Source organism: Tachyglossus aculeatus, chromosome X2, assembly GCF_015852505.1.
Source record: "Tachyglossus aculeatus isolate mTacAcu1 chromosome X2, mTacAcu1.pri, whole genome shotgun sequence".
NCBI classification, from domain to species: domain Eukaryota; kingdom Metazoa; phylum Chordata; class Mammalia; order Monotremata; family Tachyglossidae; genus Tachyglossus; species Tachyglossus aculeatus.
Genome location: NC_052100.1, coordinates 22,202,721 through 22,221,909, shown reverse-complemented (window position 1 = coordinate 22,221,909; position 19,189 = coordinate 22,202,721). Strand labels below are relative to the sequence as shown.

The 19,189-nt window shown below is 43.5% G+C and overlaps 1 protein-coding gene across 5 annotated transcripts in view; it reads right to left on the bottom strand.

Moving 5' to 3' along the window:
* The window catches only part of MLLT3 (MLLT3 super elongation complex subunit), a 235,833-nt gene that overhangs the window by 95,325 nt on the left and 121,319 nt on the right, over positions 1-19,189 (bottom strand). For 4 of the 5 annotated variants that reach the window (XM_038771335.1, XM_038771338.1, XM_038771337.1 and 1 more), the window contains exons 3-4: positions 13,034-13,116; positions 1,652-1,795 (exon numbers count right to left, since the gene is read on the bottom strand). In XM_038771335.1, coding sequence (XP_038627263.1) covers positions 1,652-1,795; positions 13,034-13,116 — 227 coding nt within the window. Of the gene's footprint in view, positions 1-1,651; positions 1,796-4,745; positions 4,782-13,033; positions 13,117-19,189 lie in introns of those variants that run through there. The other variant, XM_038771340.1, reaches the window with a different exon arrangement.

Genomic DNA, 19,189 nt, shown 5'->3' with positions numbered 1-19,189 from the left:
GCAAAGAGCAAATCCCTAGAGTGCAGGTAGAGGGGCCAAAAATAAGAGTCCAAGAAATAATAGAAAAACACATCAGGCTTTTCCTCTTATCACTAACCAAAAGCCTTCTCTCCAATATACTGTCACCTTACTGAGCACCTGAGGACTGAGAGGGAATTTAGAAAGCCCTTCTGGTTTATTTTTCCCTGCAATCATTATGAGGAATCCGTTAGTTGCAGTATGGATGCAATCATATTGACAACAAACTGGATATCAAGGAGCATGGGGCTGCAATGTTAAATGTTCCCCTCTTGTAAATAAGAGGCCCGATTAGAGCATTAAATGACCAAAACTGCTTAGCTATGCTCAGCTGCCCTGCTGCAGACATACCTAAGCGCCATGTTTTGATTAAATGTGATATGGATACAGCATTATTTAGATTATCCAAAATAACTAGATCTGATGCAAAGTGGTAATAATACAAGGCTTGATGTAGGAATGTACCTGTGAATTTTGGAACAAGACCAGATGACTGGCAATGCATGGGACCAGGGGTTGGATGTTTTAGGAAGAACTGGAAATGGGAAAGATTCATGAAGGTGAGCTTTTCAAACTAACTTTTCAAATCTACCTTTTATTGGTAGAAAGGCATTTTGCGGATGGCCAAAAGTTGTCACTGTGCATTTACTTTTCTGCACAGAACCCTATGGGAATTTAAAATTCAAAAGCTGAAGACACTCTTTCCTTCAGTAGCAGCTAAATGATGTTGATAAGTGAATATTTAGATGACTGTTTACTCAAAAAACTCCTCAGTAAAGCCTGACTCACTAATTCCATAAACTCAATGGAAAAATGGCACTTGCTTGTTCTGTGGTTCCATTAATTTTCATAAGCCAGAAAACCTTTATCCAGATCTGTTGCTTAATATAAAAAAATAATTTACCTTCAATAAAATTCAAACATCTTAAACCTAAAAGGGAAAGCAAGCTATTGCATTTACTCATCTAGATCCAAATTTACCTGCTCTTGAATTAATGAACACTGCATATGCTCCAGGTTCAGATTTTTCCCTTTTCATCATCAGATCCACATCACCTTGGGAACAGTTAGTTATTTTAAGTAACCAACTGCCAGGGAACTGTCCTGTTTATGGTTATATGTGTTAAAAAAGAAATTCCATCCTTTGCCCACACACAGTTCAAACATGTAAGACTCCGTATTCATTCCACTTAGGGGATCATTTAGCATGAATACATTTTTTCCATCTACTACAATCAAGAAAATTTGGGGAAAAAGTCTGTTAGCCTTTTAACAGTAATTTCTGTTGCTGCAATTTATAACCTTTATTTCCATCTCATACGGTTTTCTTGAAACACAATACTGAATGAATTCAATCTTTAATCCATTTTTTTGGCCTGCACTAAAATAAATCTGTACTGTCTTGACTCTAAGAACAAAAATTCCATTAAGCAACAGTGCACTTGAGAATTAAGTAGCTAGTGAAATAATTTGTTTGCTTACCTGCTTCTTTTCAGACAACAATTCTGAGCTAAATCACTCAGGCTCTCCTCTTACTTTTACCCTAAGGGTACCTTTATTACTCTTTATAATGCACCGGGAATAATCAGTACATTCTTTATTGGGATGGCTTTTGCATGGGAGTGGGACTCACCCCTCCTGCCTTCAACAGCTTTCTTCTGAACTCCTCTGTAGGGTTGTTGAATGTTAGCTTTTCACAACGGAGGTGATTTACAGGTGGATGGCCTTCAAGGTGCAGGAATAAGTCATAATCAAAGCGAACTTTCTTAGGTTCTTCCTGGAGGTTGAAAATAGCCAGAAACAGAAAGTCTAATAATGCAAACGATTACATTCACAAGGAATGGAGAAGAAACAGGCATCTAACAGTTAATCTGTCACAGGGATCGCTCAATAAAAGCAACATTATGTGAACCAGAATCAACAGCAAAGTACGAATGGAAGACTCCTGTAGATCAGCTTCTCATGAACTTTGGTAAAAAATCAAACTGTGGGAGGAGAGTTGGGGTCTTTTCCCTGAATGAGACCCATGAGTTAAAGGAAAAAGCACTGAACTGATAACCAGGAGAGTACATCAAGAAGCTGAAGAAATCATGTCACAATTAAGTGCCTCAGTTTCCCAACCCATAAATCAGGGATGGTGCTAGCCCTATCTACTGTAATCTCCCCAGCGCTTAGGACATTGCTTTGCACATAGTAAGCACTTAATAAATGTCATCATCATCATCAAGGCGATAAGAGAACAAAATGAGATAAACAAAATACATCGGAAAGAAATACTTTCTATATAAACATGGTATTAGTAGCTGCTACCTCTTAAAATTGTACTTGGATATTTTAGTGTATTGCCTCTTTTAAACTTATTAGTGGGGTACGTTTGATGACTCCAACAGGGCTTTGAAATCCACTGTTGTGCTTCTTGTGCTTTTCCTTGCCTTCTGTCAAGGTTAACAATTTTAACTGGAAAATGCTTGGGAAATATTTGTGAGGATTGAGCTAGAAATTTCCCAAGACAAGAGCAATAATGAAAAAAACAAAAGTTCCTGGATTGTATATGATTAAAAATAGATGAATTTGGATAAAAGCCAATTTTTTTGTTAGCAAATACATTTCATTTTACCCTTGGTCCACTGATTGTTGTGAGGTCTAGACTTGGCACGTAGTAAGTCCTTAAGCACTTAGTACAATGCTCTTCACACAGTAAGTGCTCAATACATACTATTGAATGAATGAAATGAATGAATGAATAAATACTGTTATTACTACTGGCAATTCTGACAGTTATTACTACTGTCAGAATTGCATCCTCTCAACCCTTCTAGACACCAGGGCGGCATTTCAGTAATGTGGCTGATTGGAATTTCTAAAAGTAGTATTTCTGCACTGGAGTGAGAATCCCTTAAACTTGTACGCTTTCTAACAATGATGGTCTTGACAATAAACACGCTCTAACATCAATGGTCATTTGAAGTCGTAAAATCATTTAGATAAATAAAAACAGAGTCTACAAAAGCAAGCAATAGGAAGACAAACAGCTTTGAATAGGTACAGTAGGAAGTTTTGAACAAAGGCATGAAAAACATTCCCAACGGCTGCTTTCTCTCTGTAACTTAAGAGTATTTCCTAAACTGGGCCGATTCCTACAAGATGGTCAGAAGATACCAGTTCCTGAAAACAGACTGAAGTAATTCCTCAGGATGAATCAACTGATTGCTAGACCTAACGAAATCCATCTAGAAATGTGTACTTTGGATGATGACACTGAGTTTCTTGCGGTTTAACAGGCGGCTTCTTAGGGGGAAAAAAAGGAAGTTTGTCTGAACAGGTACGTTCAACAAGCCAGAGCTGTAAATAATTTCAAATAACTTCAGGACTTTTGCTGTAAGGTGTTATATGAGAAAAAGGGTCAGCAAAACAATCATCTCAACTCACAAGGCCATGCCAATATCAGTACAAGGGCTGCTTTCCACCCAGGTCATTCATGTGCTTATTTAAAGGTATTATCTCTTCCTGCTTAGGGATCTCTGGCCCAGTGCTGAGTACAATGTTTGGCACAGAGTAAATGCTTAACAAATACTGTTCATATTGTTATTGTTATTTCAAATACCTTACCGAATGACCAGCATTCATTGTTTACCTCTAAGAACGGCCATCCACCCTGGCACCCTTCATCTTGCCATTCAATCCCTTCTTTGGAAACTTAGATATTGGAACCATTCTTTTTCATTTTTTTTGAGGAAGACCATTCATTAATTCATTCATTTAATTACATTTGAGTGCTTACTGTGTGCAGAGCACTGTACTAAGCGCTTGGAAGAGTACAATATAACAAACAGATACAGTCCCTGCCCACAAAAAGATTACAGTTTAGAGGGCCTACCGGGGCTCTCTCGTTCCTTGTCTTATAATTTTCATTCCATTCATTCATTCAATCATATTTATTGAGCGCTTACTGTGTGCAGAGCACTGTACTAAGCGCTTGGGAAGTACAAGTTGGCAACATTTAGAGACAGTCCCTACCCAACAACAGGCTTACAGTCTAGAAGGGGGAGACAGACAACAAAACAAAACATGTGGACAGGTGTCAAGTCATCAGAATAAATAAAGCTAGATTCACATCATTAACAAAATATATAGAATAGTAAATATGTAACAAGTAAAATAGAGTAATAAATCTGACCAGAGAACAATTCTTTTAAACAAGAATTACAGGAAACCACACACTTTATTTGCTTCGAAGTTAGCTCTTCTCATCTTAAGAAGCATTAAACTCTCTTATCATCCAATTCAAACTTGTGGACCCTGCCTAATCAGAAATGACAAAACTGTCTAACTTGAGCTGCTGATGATCCTTTAAGTCTTCATTCAAAACATCACCTTCCTTTAAGCAATTTGGGGAAAGAAGAATAGCTTAGACTATGAGAAGCAGCGTGGCTTAGTGGCAAGAGCCTGAGCTTGGAAGTCAATGGTCGTGGGTTCTAATCCCGACTCCGCCACTTGTCAGCTGTGTGACTTTGGGCAAGTCACTTAACTTCTCTGGGCCTCAGTTCCCTCAACTGTAAAATGGGGATGAACACTGTGAGCCCCACATGGGACAATCTGATGACCTTGTATCTATCCCAGCGCTTAGAACAGTGCTTGGCACACAGTAAGCGCTTAGCAAATACCATTATTATTATTATCATTATTACTGCACACCACCGAAACAGAAGGAGAACCCAAAAACTAACATCTTTACTAGCACACTCTTCCTCCATTTCAACCGTCTTCTCTGTCTTCTCACGGACGCTTACTGATGACATCACTTCCTCTTATTAAGGAACTGGATAGAATCTTGCCTGCTAAACCAGATGGCCACTGAGGGCAAAGGAAAGAAGAGAACCATTTTCGGTACCATCTCATTTCCAAGTTACAGCTTTTCTAACCCCAAAAGCCAAAATTTTAATAAGGGGAGAGAAGGAATTCGTTTAGTAGTTTTTGTTTTTGGAACACCTCTCATGGGCAGAGCATTCTACTAGTTCTTGAGAGAGTGTAAAAGTTAAAACCCCTTCAAGGACCTTATAGTATAATGATGGAGACAGGCAGCTATAAATAGCATACGTAAAAATAGGGTACACATAAAATGGGACAATGGAAACAGGAGGAAAAGTACAGCTATAACCACAAGAGTAGGTAGTAGCAATTGTAATAGTAATTGATGCACTGTACTAAGCACTTGGGTAATATAAATCTGAGAACATGTTCCCTTCCCATAAGGAGTTTACACTCCAATCAATGGTATTTATTGAGCACTTACTATGTGCAGAACACTGTACTAAGCGCTTGGGAGAGCACAACAGAATTAGCACACATGTTCCTTGCCCATAATGAGTTTACAGTATAAGGAGGTGGATGAAAATATGAAGAAATGAATGAGGTATATAAACTGATTTATATATTTATATAAGGGATAAGGGTGGCTGCTGGGATGACACATCCGGGGTGGTGGAAATTAGCTGAACAATGTTTCTTGGAGGAGGTTGATTTTCAAAACGACTTTGAAGATGAGGAGGGATGTGTTGTGGCAAATGGAAGTGGGGGAAGTCCCAGACAGGGGACATGAAATAAGGAAGTGGTAATAGATATATCCTACAACTTTCTGGCTTGAAGGCCTCCAATCTTCAATAGCCATCAAATGCCTAGGCAAATTATTTTTTTATATGTTGTCCAGGAAACCCTACAAGGGATATGCTAATTTATCTGATTTCTTTTTATTCCAGGGGCCTCAGTAGGCGGTAATGAAAGGATGGAATATGAAGAAACAGAAAACAATGGAAAAATGGCCATTTTTCTGCGGTCAAGGATTGTTCCCCTCCGACCCCCGAGTTACTTCTCATAAAGATTACCCGAGTTAAAGAAACATGTTAAAAGAACTGATGTATATCTGCCAGGCATTTTGCTAATGCACATATATATATATATATATATATACCCTACAATGCCGGACATACCCTAAGATGCACCTATGGTGTGTTTCTTGAAAAAATGGATGTGTTATTCATTCCATTGTATTTACTGAGCACTTACTGTGTGCACAGCACTGTACTAGGTGCTTGGGAGAGTACAATATAACAATAAACAAACATATTCCCTTCCCACAACGAGTTTACAGTCTAGAAGGGGAGACAGACATTAATATAAATAAATAAATTACAGATATGAACAAAAGTGCTGTGGGGCTCGGAGGAGGGATGAATTAAAGGAGCAAGTCAGGGTGACGCAGAAGGGAGTGTGAGAAGAGGAAAAGACGCTTAGGCAGGGAAGGTCTTGGGGAGGAGATGTGCTTTCAGTACAGCTTTGAAGTGGGGAGGGTGGGTAATTGTCTGTCAGATTTGATGAGGGAGGGTGTTCCAGGCCAGAGGCAGGATGTGGGTGAAGAGTCGGTGACAAGATAGACGAGATTGAGGTATGGTGAGAAGGTTAGCATTAGAGAAGCGAAGTGTACAGGCCAGGTTGTAGTGGGAGAGTAGCGAGTTGAGGAAGGAGGGGGCAAGGTGATTGAGTGTTTTGAAGCTAATGGTGAGCAGTTTTTATTTGATGCGGAGGTGGATGGGCAACCACTGGAGTTTCTTGAGGAGTGGGAAAACAAGTCTTGAATGTTTTTGTAGAAAAACGATCTGGGCAGCAGAGTGAAGTATGGACTGGAGTGGGGAGAGACAGGAGGCTGGGAGGTCAATAAGGAGGCTGATACAGTAATCAAGGCGGGATGATGATGATGATGGCATTTGTTAAGCGCTTACTATGTGCAAAGCACTGTTCAGGATACAAGGTGATTAAGTTGTCCCACGTGGGGCTCACAGTCAATCCCCATTTTACAGATGAGGTAACTGAGGCTCAGAGAAGTTAAGTGACTTGCCCAAGGTCACACAGCAGACAAGTGGCGGAGCCAGGATTCGAACCCCTGACCTCTGACTCCAAAGCCCGTGCTCTTTCCACTGAGCCACGCTGCTTCTCTTATGTGATAAATAACTGTATTAACATGGTACCAGTTTGGATGGAGAGGAAAGGGTGGATTTTAGTGATGTTGTCATGAATAACAGTACCGAGATAGATGTGATATCAATTGGGAACCATTCCAAAACCTCTGGAAAGACATGAAATTCTTTTACGTACTACATATTGTTATATTTGGCATCACAAACTTTCATTTGATTGATGTTAAAGTACTTCAAAGCATATCATCCCAACATGAACTAAATGAGGTGTTTTGATTATGAATCTTTGCAGAAGGCTGCAAAAGTAGAAGCTTCTTCTGCTGACTGTGATAGTGGTTTCTCACTTAAGTAAAGAAGATTTATCTAGGTTTAACAGCCTTGTCTTCATAAAATAAGATGTAGCAGGGAAACTCCTTCTGAGCACCTTTTTACACTTCTGAACCCCTCTCTTTAATCATTTTCAGGACCTTCTTCAATCACTTTCATAAATTAATCTACTTTCCTTAAATTTAATGCATGATTTCTAAATCCTGAAATTTTAGCTGGGGGTGGAGAGATCCTAACTTCTTTGTATGTTTAGGCATCTTGCAATGATGTACTGGATTGTTGAGGTGTCAAACAATAACCAATCTATCTCCAGGTTATATGTTTCATGGGGTGGCTGTACCCTGGGGTAAGGTACTAAGCAATAATAATACTAATAATAATAGTAATAATAATAACAATGATGGCATTTATTAAGCGCTTACTATGTGCAAAGCACTGTTCTAAGTGCTGGGGAGGTTACAAGGTGATCAGGTTGCCCCACACGGGGCTCACAGTCTAATCCCCATTTTACAGATGAGGTAACTAAGGCACAGAGAAGTTAAGTGACTTGCCCAAGTCACACAGCTGACAACTGGTGGAGCTGGGATTTGAACCCATGACCTCTGACTCCAAAGCCTGTGCTCTTTCCACTGAGCCACGCTGTGTATCTCCAAGTTGTATGTATTGTGGTGTGGCTGTAACCTGGAGTATGCCTGCATAATGACTTCAAGAGGCTTCAAGGCTTTCCATCACCTCACCTCCTCCTACCTCACCTCCCTTCTCTCCTTCTACAGCACAGCCTGCACCCTCCATTCCTCTGCTGCTAACCTCCTCACTGTACCCCGTTCTCACCTGTCCCGCCGTCGACCCCCGGCCCACGTCCTTCCCCTGGCCTGGAACGCCCTCCCTCTGCACATCCACCAAGCTAGGTCTCTTCCTCCCTTCAAAGCCCTACGAAGAGCTCACCTCCTCCAGGAGGCTTTCCCAGACTGAGCCCCCTTTTCCCTCTCCTCCTCCCCATCCCCCCACCCACAGCACTTGTATATATAATTGTACAGATTTATTACTCTATTTTACTTGTACATATTTACTATTCTGTTTATTTTGTTAATGATGTGCATCTAGCTTTAACTTTATTTGTTCTGATGATTTTGACACCTGTCTACATGTTTTGTTTTGTTGTCTGTCTCCCCCTTCTAGACTGTGAGCCCGTTGTTGGGTAGGGACCATCTGTACATGTTGCCGACTTGCACTTCCCAAGCGCTTAGTACAGTGCTCTGCACACAGTAAGTGCTCAATATGATTGATTGAATGAATGAATAAATAATAACAATAATAATATTTGTTAAGTGCTTACCATGTGCCATTCATTCATTCATTCAATTGTATTTATTGAGCGCTTATTGTGTGCAGAGCACTGTACTAAGTGCTTAGCACTGTACTAACTGTACAGAACCAGACACTATATTAAGCACTGGGGTGGATACAAGCAAATCAGGTTATTATTATTATACTATTATAATGGCATTTGTTAAGCACTTACTACGTGCAAAGCACTGTTCTAAGCACTGGGGAGGATACAAGGTGATCAGATTGGACCACGTGGGGCTCACAGTCTTCATCCCCATTTTACAGATGAGGTAACTGAAGCACAGAGAAGTTAAGTGACTTGCCCAAAGTCACACAGCTGACAATTGGCGGAGCCAGGATTTGAACCCATGACCTTGGACTCCCAAGCCTGTGCTCTTTCCATTGAGCCACGATGCTTCTCTGCTTGAGAACACAGTCTCTGTCCCACATGGAGCTCACAGTTTTAATCCCCATTTTCCAGATGAGGGAACTGAGGCCCAGAAAAGTGAAATGACTTGGCCAAGGTCACACAGCAGACAAGTGGAGGAGCCAGGATTCCAACCCATGACCTTCTGACTCCCAGGCCTGTGCTCTATCCACTAGGCCAGGCTGCTGTATCTTTATGTGCTGCCAAGGAACTCTCCTCTTCACAAATTGGTACAGGGAACATTGCAGAGGCTTCTTACCATGGCAAACACATAGAGAAAAAAGCATCTCATGAAATCCTAACAATAGGGCTGAACAAAAACACTCCTCATCAGGAACAAGTGGAAAAAAATTCAAGTGGCTAGAAGGGAAAAGCAATATATAACTGGAATATAGTCTTAAAACACTTCCAACTTCTAAATTATTCTAATATGAATTTCAACACCATCTAATGGCAGAGAGGGAGTGGTGACGGGTCAAAAATCCCAGCTTGGCTATGTCTCCCCACCCATTTTCCACCCACTAAAATGGGAGAGACTGAGGTACAGTTAAGTAGGTTGGTACTAGAGGAGTGGGAAGTTGCTACTAGAGGCTGGGTTGTAGTGGGAGAGGAGCTACGATAGGTAGATGGGAGACAGCAGACTGACTAAAACCAATGGTGAGGAGTTTCTGTTTGATGTGGAGATGGATGAGCAACCTTTGGAAGTTTTTGAAGAGTGGAGAGACAAGGTTGCAGCCTAGTACGGTCAAGTGTGATGGGAAAGAAAGGTGAAGGCGAGGAATTGGGAGGGAAGAAGAGGAGTTCAGTTGCATGCATATGGAGCTTAAGATACGAGCAGGATATCCATGTGGAGATTTCCTGGAGGCAGGAGGAAATGGGAGATGCAGAGGAGGTGAGAGGTTGGCACTGGGAGTCATCAGCATAGAGGTGGAAGCTGAAGCCATAGGAGTGAATAAGCTGCCCACGTGGAAAATGAGAAGAAAAAGGGATCCAGAACCAAGCCTTGAGGGACACATACATAGGTGAGAGGTAAAAGACAACCTAGAAAAAGAGGCTTGAGGAGTTGCCAGAGAGGGAAGAGGAGAAACAGGAAAAAACTATGTCGTTAAAACTAAGGTTAGGTAGTAACCAGAGTAAGGGGGTGGCTCATGGTATCATGGTTGAGAAGAACCGTGGCTTAGTGAATACAGCCCGGGCCTGGGAGTCAGAAGGACCTGGGGTCTAAGCCTGGCTCTGCCACTTATCTGCTGTGTGACCTTGGGCAAGTCACTTCACTTCTCTGTGCCTCAGTTACCTCATCTGTAATATGGGGATTAAGATTGTGAAACCCCTTGTAGGACAGGAACTGAGTCTAAGTACCCTGACACTGTCACCGGTTAGAACAGTACATGGCACATAGTAAGCGCTTAACAAATACCACAGTAATTATTTTTATTATTATCATGTCAAAGGCAGCCAAATGGAGGAGGAGGAGGATTAGGAGAGAAAGGAGTCTGGTAAATTTGGCAAGGAGAGGTCATTGGTGACATTGAAGAGAGTTGTTTCAGTGGAATTCAGGAGGTGGAAACCAGATTGTAGAGGTTCAAGAAGAGAGTTGGAAGAGAGGAAATGGAGGCAGTGGGTGCATATAACCCATTTGAGGAGTCTGGGCAGGAATGGAAGCAGGGAAATGAGGCAATAACTGGAGGGTTCAGTTGGATCCTGAGAATGTTTTCCTAGCTTGGGGGGAGATGTGAGCAGGAATGAAGGCAGAGTGAGCATGTGAACATGCCAAGTTGGGGAAGTAAAATGGGAGCAAGTGTCTTTTTAGAAGATGAGAAGGAGTAGGGTCAGAAGCACAAAAAGAAGGGAGGATATTTTGGAGTCAAGTAGGATAGCCTCTTGAGAAAGGGCTGGGAAGGATGAAAGGGTGGATATAATGGTGGGAGGGAGCTGGGAGGCGAAGAGGAAGACTTTGGGGAGCGTATACCTGATCGTTTCAATTTTGTCACCAAGGCAGTTGGCAAGGTCAGCAGGCGTACAGGAAGGGGGAGTTGGGGACACTGGGGGATTTGGGAAGGAGTTAAAGGTCTGGACAGATGGTGGAGGCAATGAGGGACTAGAAGTGCTCTCACTGTGCAGAAGAGACGGCTGAGCGGTAGCAAGGGAGAGTGAATCTGATGTGGCCAGATGTTGGGCTGGTGCCTGGTTTTCCATGAACAGTGATCTGTAGGACAAACATAGGAGTGGAATACGCATACCGTAGAGGTGATCCAGGGGTAGAGGTTGAAGGCAAGATCGACGGAGGAACAGGAGGGTGAGGAAGTTGAATCTGGCACAGGGGTGGATGTTGATGTGCACTGACTGGCGCACAAGAGAGGGGAGATTTGGAAGGAAGTCCATATGGGGCGTGATGAATAATGACCTGGGACTAAAGACTGGAGGTGTCTGTCAGAAGAGAGGACTGTTTTTCAGGGAGGTAAATGATCATCGGATAACAGGTTAGGAGGTTGTGGTTGGACAGTATTTCATAGTTCATAAGCTTGGTACAGTGACTAAGGGATGATGAGATCCAGTGTGGGTCCAAATTGCTGAGTGAGTAAGGCAGGAAAGAACAGGAAATCTGCAGAGTTGAGAAGTAACAGGAAGGCAGGGAATGTGTCTGTTGTAGTCTCCCAAGAACTTAGTAGAGTACTCTGCACACAGTAAGCGCTCAATAAATATGAGTGACTGACTGAGTGGCTGGGCAGTCATTGGGAATATTCACTTCATTCCATTATATTTGTTGAGCGCCTACTGTGTGCAAAGCACTGTACCAAGCACTCTGGAGAATACAACAATAAACAGACACATTCCCTGCCCACAACATGCTTGTATGAATGTCCTGGAGAATCTGTGGAGGAGGAGAGAAAGGGGTCAAAATTGCTCAAAAAGTGGAGGTGGAACAGGAGAGGTGGGGGAGGCTGGTAGATGACAATGACAAGTAATCGTAGAGGATAAGAAGGTGAGGAATGGAGAGGGTGGTAATCAATGATAACTTTTGAGTGCTTACTGTGTGCAGTCCCCTCTCAGGGTCACACCTGGAGAGTTTCCAGTACTCTACCAGTCTCGGCTACGGTAGGGAGAGTCAAGCAGAGGCCTACCCATTCCATTCCTAGCTTTGCCTTCCACTTGCCAGCCACTAGCCATCTGCTACAAGTCAAAACTCACCCATGATGGGCAGCAGTGGCATGGGAGAGAATCAGGGGAGGAGGCTCGAGTTTACTGAGTGGAAGGCGTCAATGGTAAACCACCTGGAGAGCGGGGAGTTCTGGGAGAGATGTGTCCATGGTGTCGCTCTGGGTCGGAAACGACTCGAAAACGTAAGACAAGACTGTGTGCAGAGTCCTATACTAAGCACTTGGGAAAGTACAATAGGGTTGGTAGACACGATCCCTGCCCACAAAGGGGTAACAGTCTATGGGGGAGACATATTAAAGTAAATTACAGATAAAGGAAATGGGAGCTTAAAAGGATATGCACATAGGAATCGTCTGAGCTGCCTCCTTTCTCTGTGAGTTGAGGGGAGTGGGAGAAGGCGGAAGCCTCTCAGGAGAGAGTGGCAGAGGACACTTTACCATCTGGAATGGAGTCACAAAGGCTCACTTAAATTAGAGCAAACACACATCCATAACATGCAGGTACCAATTTTGTTCTTCTAAGTTGATTATTCTCATCCCCAGAAATATTAAGCTTTGTGACAACATAAACCTACTATCATTTTCTTACCAATGTCAATCATCCATTTGTCTGTTCTAGTTATGTTTACATTCCAGACTTACTACGGAAGTAACGAAAATCCCCACAGAACAGGGATAAATTGTATTTTAATGTCATCCAAGTATATTGCTTAAAGAAATTCTGAAGAGCCAAATTACTCAGACAGTTTAAAAGACAAACAACCTGATTAGTATGGTTTGGATGAAAAGAGAGGATTATTTACCTTGTTTTTAAAATAAACTTCAATTGGCAAAATGAAACCAGCATAACCAGATTCTTCTACTTTGTAAGGTGGATCTTTGCACACTGAAACATTAAAGAGAGAAAAAAAACATTAATTTGCTAAAGACAAATCACTTCATTTTCAACTAAAAGTCAAGAAGCTATAATGATCGAATACCATTTTCTTCTAAAAAGTGCAAAAAGACATCACATTTTTGATACCTAACTGAAAAGTAGCCCTCAAAGGTAAGCAACAGTGTCATTCCCCCCTTGGCAGGTGAGGCCGAAAGGTCACAATGCAAATCAGGGGCTTTAGAATCAAATGCACTCAATCACGTAACTACTAAACTGAAGCGCCTTGTACATTTAATGTACATATGCTGACAAAGCCCAGGGGCATCCTGAAAACCATATTATCTACATGAATCTGGAATAATTTTGTACTTTTATGCAGACCAGAAATGCAAAACTTTCCTAAAAAGAGAGCATAGATATTAAGGCAGTTCTGTGGGGGTGCATTAGATTGCCTTAGAAGCTCCTTAGGGTGAACAATATAGCAATTATCCAATAAGCTACAAGCGAACCAATGTTACTCCAGGAAAGAGGAATAAAAGGTATTCCAAGAACAATGTGACATTTTCTAGCAAACAAAAGAGGAAAAAACACATGCACTATATGCCATTTCCCAAATCATATTCTATACAGTGGTGCATAATCCATAATCCCAAAGCCTCCCGACAACCTCGGTCACTTTTTCAAATCAACACCCTGGCTCTCAAAAAGGACCGTCTGTGTTGGAAACCCATACACAACCTCCTAGGCATGAAATGCAGCATGAATCTTACAGCACAAAGGTATGAAAGATAGAAGCTGCAGTTCTCAGCATCTTTGAGGGGACTGACTGAAAGAGGTGTTGACAGTTCTGGGACCCTCCCCTCCTACTACCACTGGCAGATAATTCTAGAAAGAAGTAAACCAGTGAAGGAATGGTTTGGCTTGGCTTAGTTCTTACCCAAAGGATGCACTGTGAGTTATCTATACCCCACATGAGCTAGGCTTGTGCAACCCTGCCATAGCTTTCAATTCTAAACAGCAAGAATCAGAAACTCAGAAAACAATACTACTGGCAACAGGTCAATGAAATTCAAGATACACTACTCTATTCTGAGACTCATTTGCCAAACAGCAGCTACCCCAGGGTCCAGCCACTTTATTTCCCTGAAACCCCTTAGGCTTACTCGTGTCTGCGTGTCTGAAAAGAAATTTATTCTGAGGAATGATAAAAAGGGCCTATCACCAGAACACACCCTAAAAGGCTACTGCTCTCTTGGTGTGAAGATCTCTCATGTCATTAATATACTTTATTCTGCAAGGACATTAATTCTATTCAAGAAAACAGCTGTTACTCTGCAAACTTCAAGTCTCGAGATCTCTGGGTTTCTTTTTTCTTTGTGTCTCGCTTTAAAATCTCCCACAATGGTACTACTAACAGCCATAGCCTATACTGTGTATGAATGGCTCGGAAAAGTCTCTTTTGTCTTAAATGCTCCAAAGTCATTACTAAAATCAATAATCTTTATTGAGACAAATACAATATTGCATTTTTTTATCATAGGAAGAATGAACACCACCTCTCCATTGTCAACTTCAGCTACTCCCTCAAGAATTTACCATACAAACTCTTGGAAATGTTTTAAGGTATGTTTTTCATTGCCTGAAATAAACGTTCTTTACAGAACTATATAGAAGCAGGCCAGATTTTAAAATGTATTTGAGACCCTTAAGTGGTGTGTTGCCTAATTCTAAATATATATCAAGTTGCGAACAATTAAGTATTGAATCTCGACATTTTTAGTTTCAAAAGCTAATTCACTGCATTTTTGGTAAAAAGTAACTGAATACATACATATGAACACACATAGCTGTCCTTCGGGTTCAAATGAAGATACCGACAGTGCGATTTTTTTTAAAAAATCAGTATGCGTGGGTGTGGCTGGCGAGACCGACAATCCCTTTCACATCTAGCTCATGAAAAAATTGTCGCATGGAGACTCGGTCAGTGGGTAAGAATGTCAAAATCCCAAGGGTTGGGAGAGGGAGAAGGGAGAGGGTGTCCTGATTAGCTGTAAGCATGAACTAGCCTTCACAAATCAGATCACTAGAGGGAAGCGTCCCACCAGCCTACCCCTAAGCACAAAACACAGGCTGGCCATCAGGTGCACTCTGATGGAGGCCCCCTTCAAAATCAGCCTGGTCCAAGTGAGAGAAGTCTTCCAGAATGGGAAAGACAGGGCTTTCAAATGGATTGGTGTTCTGAAGTCAAAACCAAAGCGAAAAATCGCATCCACTTCTACAAATAGACCAGCCTGGTGGTAGGCGACACGATTTTGGACACACAGTGCAACACTTCCAGTCTGTCCATCACTACCCCCTCAGCTTCTTGCCCCAGAGTCTGTAAATTGTATCCAGCCCCCATCTGAGCTGAACATATGTGGATCGAAACCCAGGCGCAGCAAGCTGTCCATGGTGAATCAATAATCAGAGAGGGAGGGTCATTCCTTTCTGGCCCAGAGAGTGGACCCTAGAATGAGTCTCTCCCCCACTTAGTCTCAGTTCTGCCAGAACCTCAGTGGCCATTATGGGACGCGATGGGAAAGCCTACCCAAACTGATCCCTCTGATCAAGTCAGACCATTTGTTGCTGCTGAACCTGTACCTGGTGTCTTGGACCAGAGCAGGGTTAACATGCGATTCTGCAGAGGGGCACAAAGGTCCAGGTCTGATGCTCCCGGATGATTAAACACCCCTTGGGCGACTTGAGGATCGAAGGAACATTTGTGCAAATCCAGCGTGCCTCAACGCTGTCTGAAAATTCTTTTCTCTGGGAACTGAATGTTATAATGCTCAGCCCCCTTGTTCACTGCCCAGTTCCCTATTCATGGATTCCAAGCACAGAACCTTGGCGTGAGTGCTCCCTTGCTTGTGTGGGCCAGATACTGTAGGCTGACTGCCTGTCAGATTAGGACAGGCACGATCTGGACTGAGTGAACTGACCAAAGAGCTTCAGCCTAGCTTGTGTCTAGCAAGTCGATGTGCTGTGTCACCTCTTTGCTGGGGGTTGTGTGTGCAGGGGACAAGGGAGAAATGACATTTTCTGTAGCACAGTCCTCCAGGTGGGCTACTCAACCTTTCAGAAAGTCGTTTGTGAGACCCAGAGAATAAGGGGAAATTAACCAAAGGGCAGCCTTTCAATAAGTTTTCTCCTGGGGACCACCACTGGAATTGTGTGGACTTTGTGAGTTATCCTGATCTTGAAGGATGGGGGATATAGTTTTGCCTCCATTGAAATCTGAAGGCCAGCTGAAAGGGGTGCATTCAGAGGTGAGCCACAGGCAGGACACTGACTGTGGCTGCCACAGGGCCTAGAAGCCAAAGGGATCTCTCTCACTGGTACTCAGTTCTGTGCTTGGAAGCCTACTTTCTGAGAGAAATGCCATCTGCATGCCCAGAGGGGCCCTGATGAAATCCATGAGTTAGAACCAGCCCAGGCTTCAGGAGACTGGACTTGAAGTCCAAATGTACGAAAACAGCCATGCCATGCTCCAAGTCCCAAGGAAGCAATCGATTAACTGATCATCCAGATAAAGAAAAATTTGGAGCCACTGTCATCTGAGCGAAACCACAGGGCTGCCAGGCACTTCCTGAAAACTCGCAAGGCAGATGTGAGTCAAACAGAAAGGAACAGAGCTGGAAGTGATAATCGCCAATCTGGAAAAGGAGAAATCTGTGCTACTCCGAGTAGGTCATGGGTGTGTACACCTCCTAGGCTGGTGGAGGTAGGGGGGTAAAATCCTTTTCAAAGATGCCATCTTGAACTTTTCTACCGCTCTGTACAACTTAGATTCTCTCAGGTCCAAAATGGGACAGCAGCCTTGAAGTCAGTCTAGCCACTACTGCCATTTTTCAAGTAATATCTGGGTTTCTAAGAGCACCGCTGAAAGAATAGTTGGAGAAGGGAGCTTCACAGCAGACCTGACCAAAGGGAAGTGGAGTGGGCAGGTTGCCTGCAAATCTCGGTGACAGTGGAGAGAAATGATGCTCAGAGTACATGATTAGTAGGAAATGCTTGGTCATCAATGACAAAACCAGGCCAGTTGACCATTACCCATCAGAATGTCCTCCAGATCAGGGGCTGTTGATTTTGGCTAGATGGTCCCCTGCCTCTATGCCCCCTACACACTTGTGCGTGTTCCCGAAGGATGGCTGTTGGGTAGATGTTTGCCTAATTGTTCTGGTAACACCACCCTGACTGCCTTGTCATACCCTACCAGAGTCTTGATACAAGCCGATGCACTCCTCCAAGAGCTGTTTTTGCAGAAGGAAAGGGAGAAGCCAAGGTAATTATGCATATTCTCCTCATTCTCCTTGTTCTAGAAGAGGATCTGATGGATGTCCTCTCCCAAAATATCTCACCCACTGAAGCAGAGTTCCATCTTGACTTGTGACACCAGTTCAACTAGTTAGCCTCAGCCAGGCAAAGTGTCCATCAGGAAGGTCATGGGTCTGCAACAGGTATTAGCCACGTCCTCGACTGCCTTAAACCAGTACTCACGGGCTTCGGCCGATTCCTCGATGGCCTCCTCTGGTGGAGGAACAGATAGTCTTTGATTGCACCCAACATCTTCGGCTGGTATTCCATCAAGGAGATCAAATCACTGGTACCTCTGGTGTCAGAATTTGAGCGTGAAATGCCGTTGGAGGTGGAGGTGGGATCAAGGTGGGGGGTTAGACACCTCATGTCCATCCCTGCTACAGTTGGTTCAAACAGGGATGGGAATAAACCCCTTGAGAGTGAAGACTGAAGGAGAAGAGTCCTGGTGCAAGGGATATAATTAGTCTGCTATTTTGGCTGGAGGGTCCCTGGCGGCAAGTGGCTGCTTCCCTAAGAAACGGGGGATAGCTGTGCATGTTATAGGGATAGGTAGGTTCCAGGAATAGGTGGGCTGGGATTACATCTTTGAATCTTCAGAGAGTGGCTTAACTACTTCTGCTCCTTCAATCTTCATGATTAAGTTGGAATCACTTCTCCTTGGTACGCAATAGAAATCCTTCGAGGAAGGGATTTTTGCTCATGGAAAAAGGGTTTTCCCCACATCACTCTTCTGGAGCGACCTCCAGCGGCAGTAATACCTGACGTTTCGTGTCAGTCCTCTTGTCTGCTCACGAAGTCTGGCACACGCTGAACGAGGAATTCCACAGTCCCGGAGAAGGCCCCCATCATGTCCCGGGAGTGTGGTAGGGTGGAAGGATCCCGAAAAACTCCGCTAACGAGGTGGTGAAGTGGGGGACTGATCGGCTGGACAACCCCGATTCAGACTCCAGTAAGGCAGTGGGGGAGGCTGTGTGAACGTAAGCCCAGGCAGTCCCGGCAAACTTCCCTGGGCTCCCCAGGAGGATGGGGAAGGATCGGCTACAGGAGGGGCAAACTCGCTTGAGTGTGGACAGTTTCTTTCGGGGCGATGCCATGCTACAGCGTAGCCCAATCCGAACAGGTCTCCGACTTGGCTTGGAATGTATAGGCTGCTTGAAAAGGAAAGTCAAAATCCTCATTAATAAGCATGTTTCTTCTTTTCTTTCATTTTTTTTTCTTAAAGGGCAGGGGATGGGAACCAGAGTGCAACTCCAGCATGTGCATGTGGGCCTAATAGCTCAGGAGGCTGCCTCCATTGCTCACATACCCGGCTAAGTGAGAAAAGAGAAGTCATTACTGTAATACTCACTACTGCGATTAGCCTTTCAACTTGCCTCTAGCCTAGCTTTTTGTACGTGTGCTCAGGGGGTTCTTTCCCATCCGCCTCAATGGAGGAGGGTGGGGGAAAGATTCTGACTTTGGAGGAAGGCTGGGCCACACAGCAAACCCAGGAAAGGAGGAGCAGAGAGGTCATAGCCAAGGAGGGAGTCCTTTCAAAAGGGACTGGGAACCCTCCCTTAGACCCAAAATGCTCGTGCTCTGGCAGGGAAGGGCAGAATTGGAGGCTCCAGCCAGCAGGAGGACCTAGAAACTTAGGTAGCCTGCAGCCACAGCGCTGGGGGTGAGACACTAAGGCCACGCTGGGGACTTATCAGGGGACTTACTCTCCACAGGAGCTGCTAGCTCT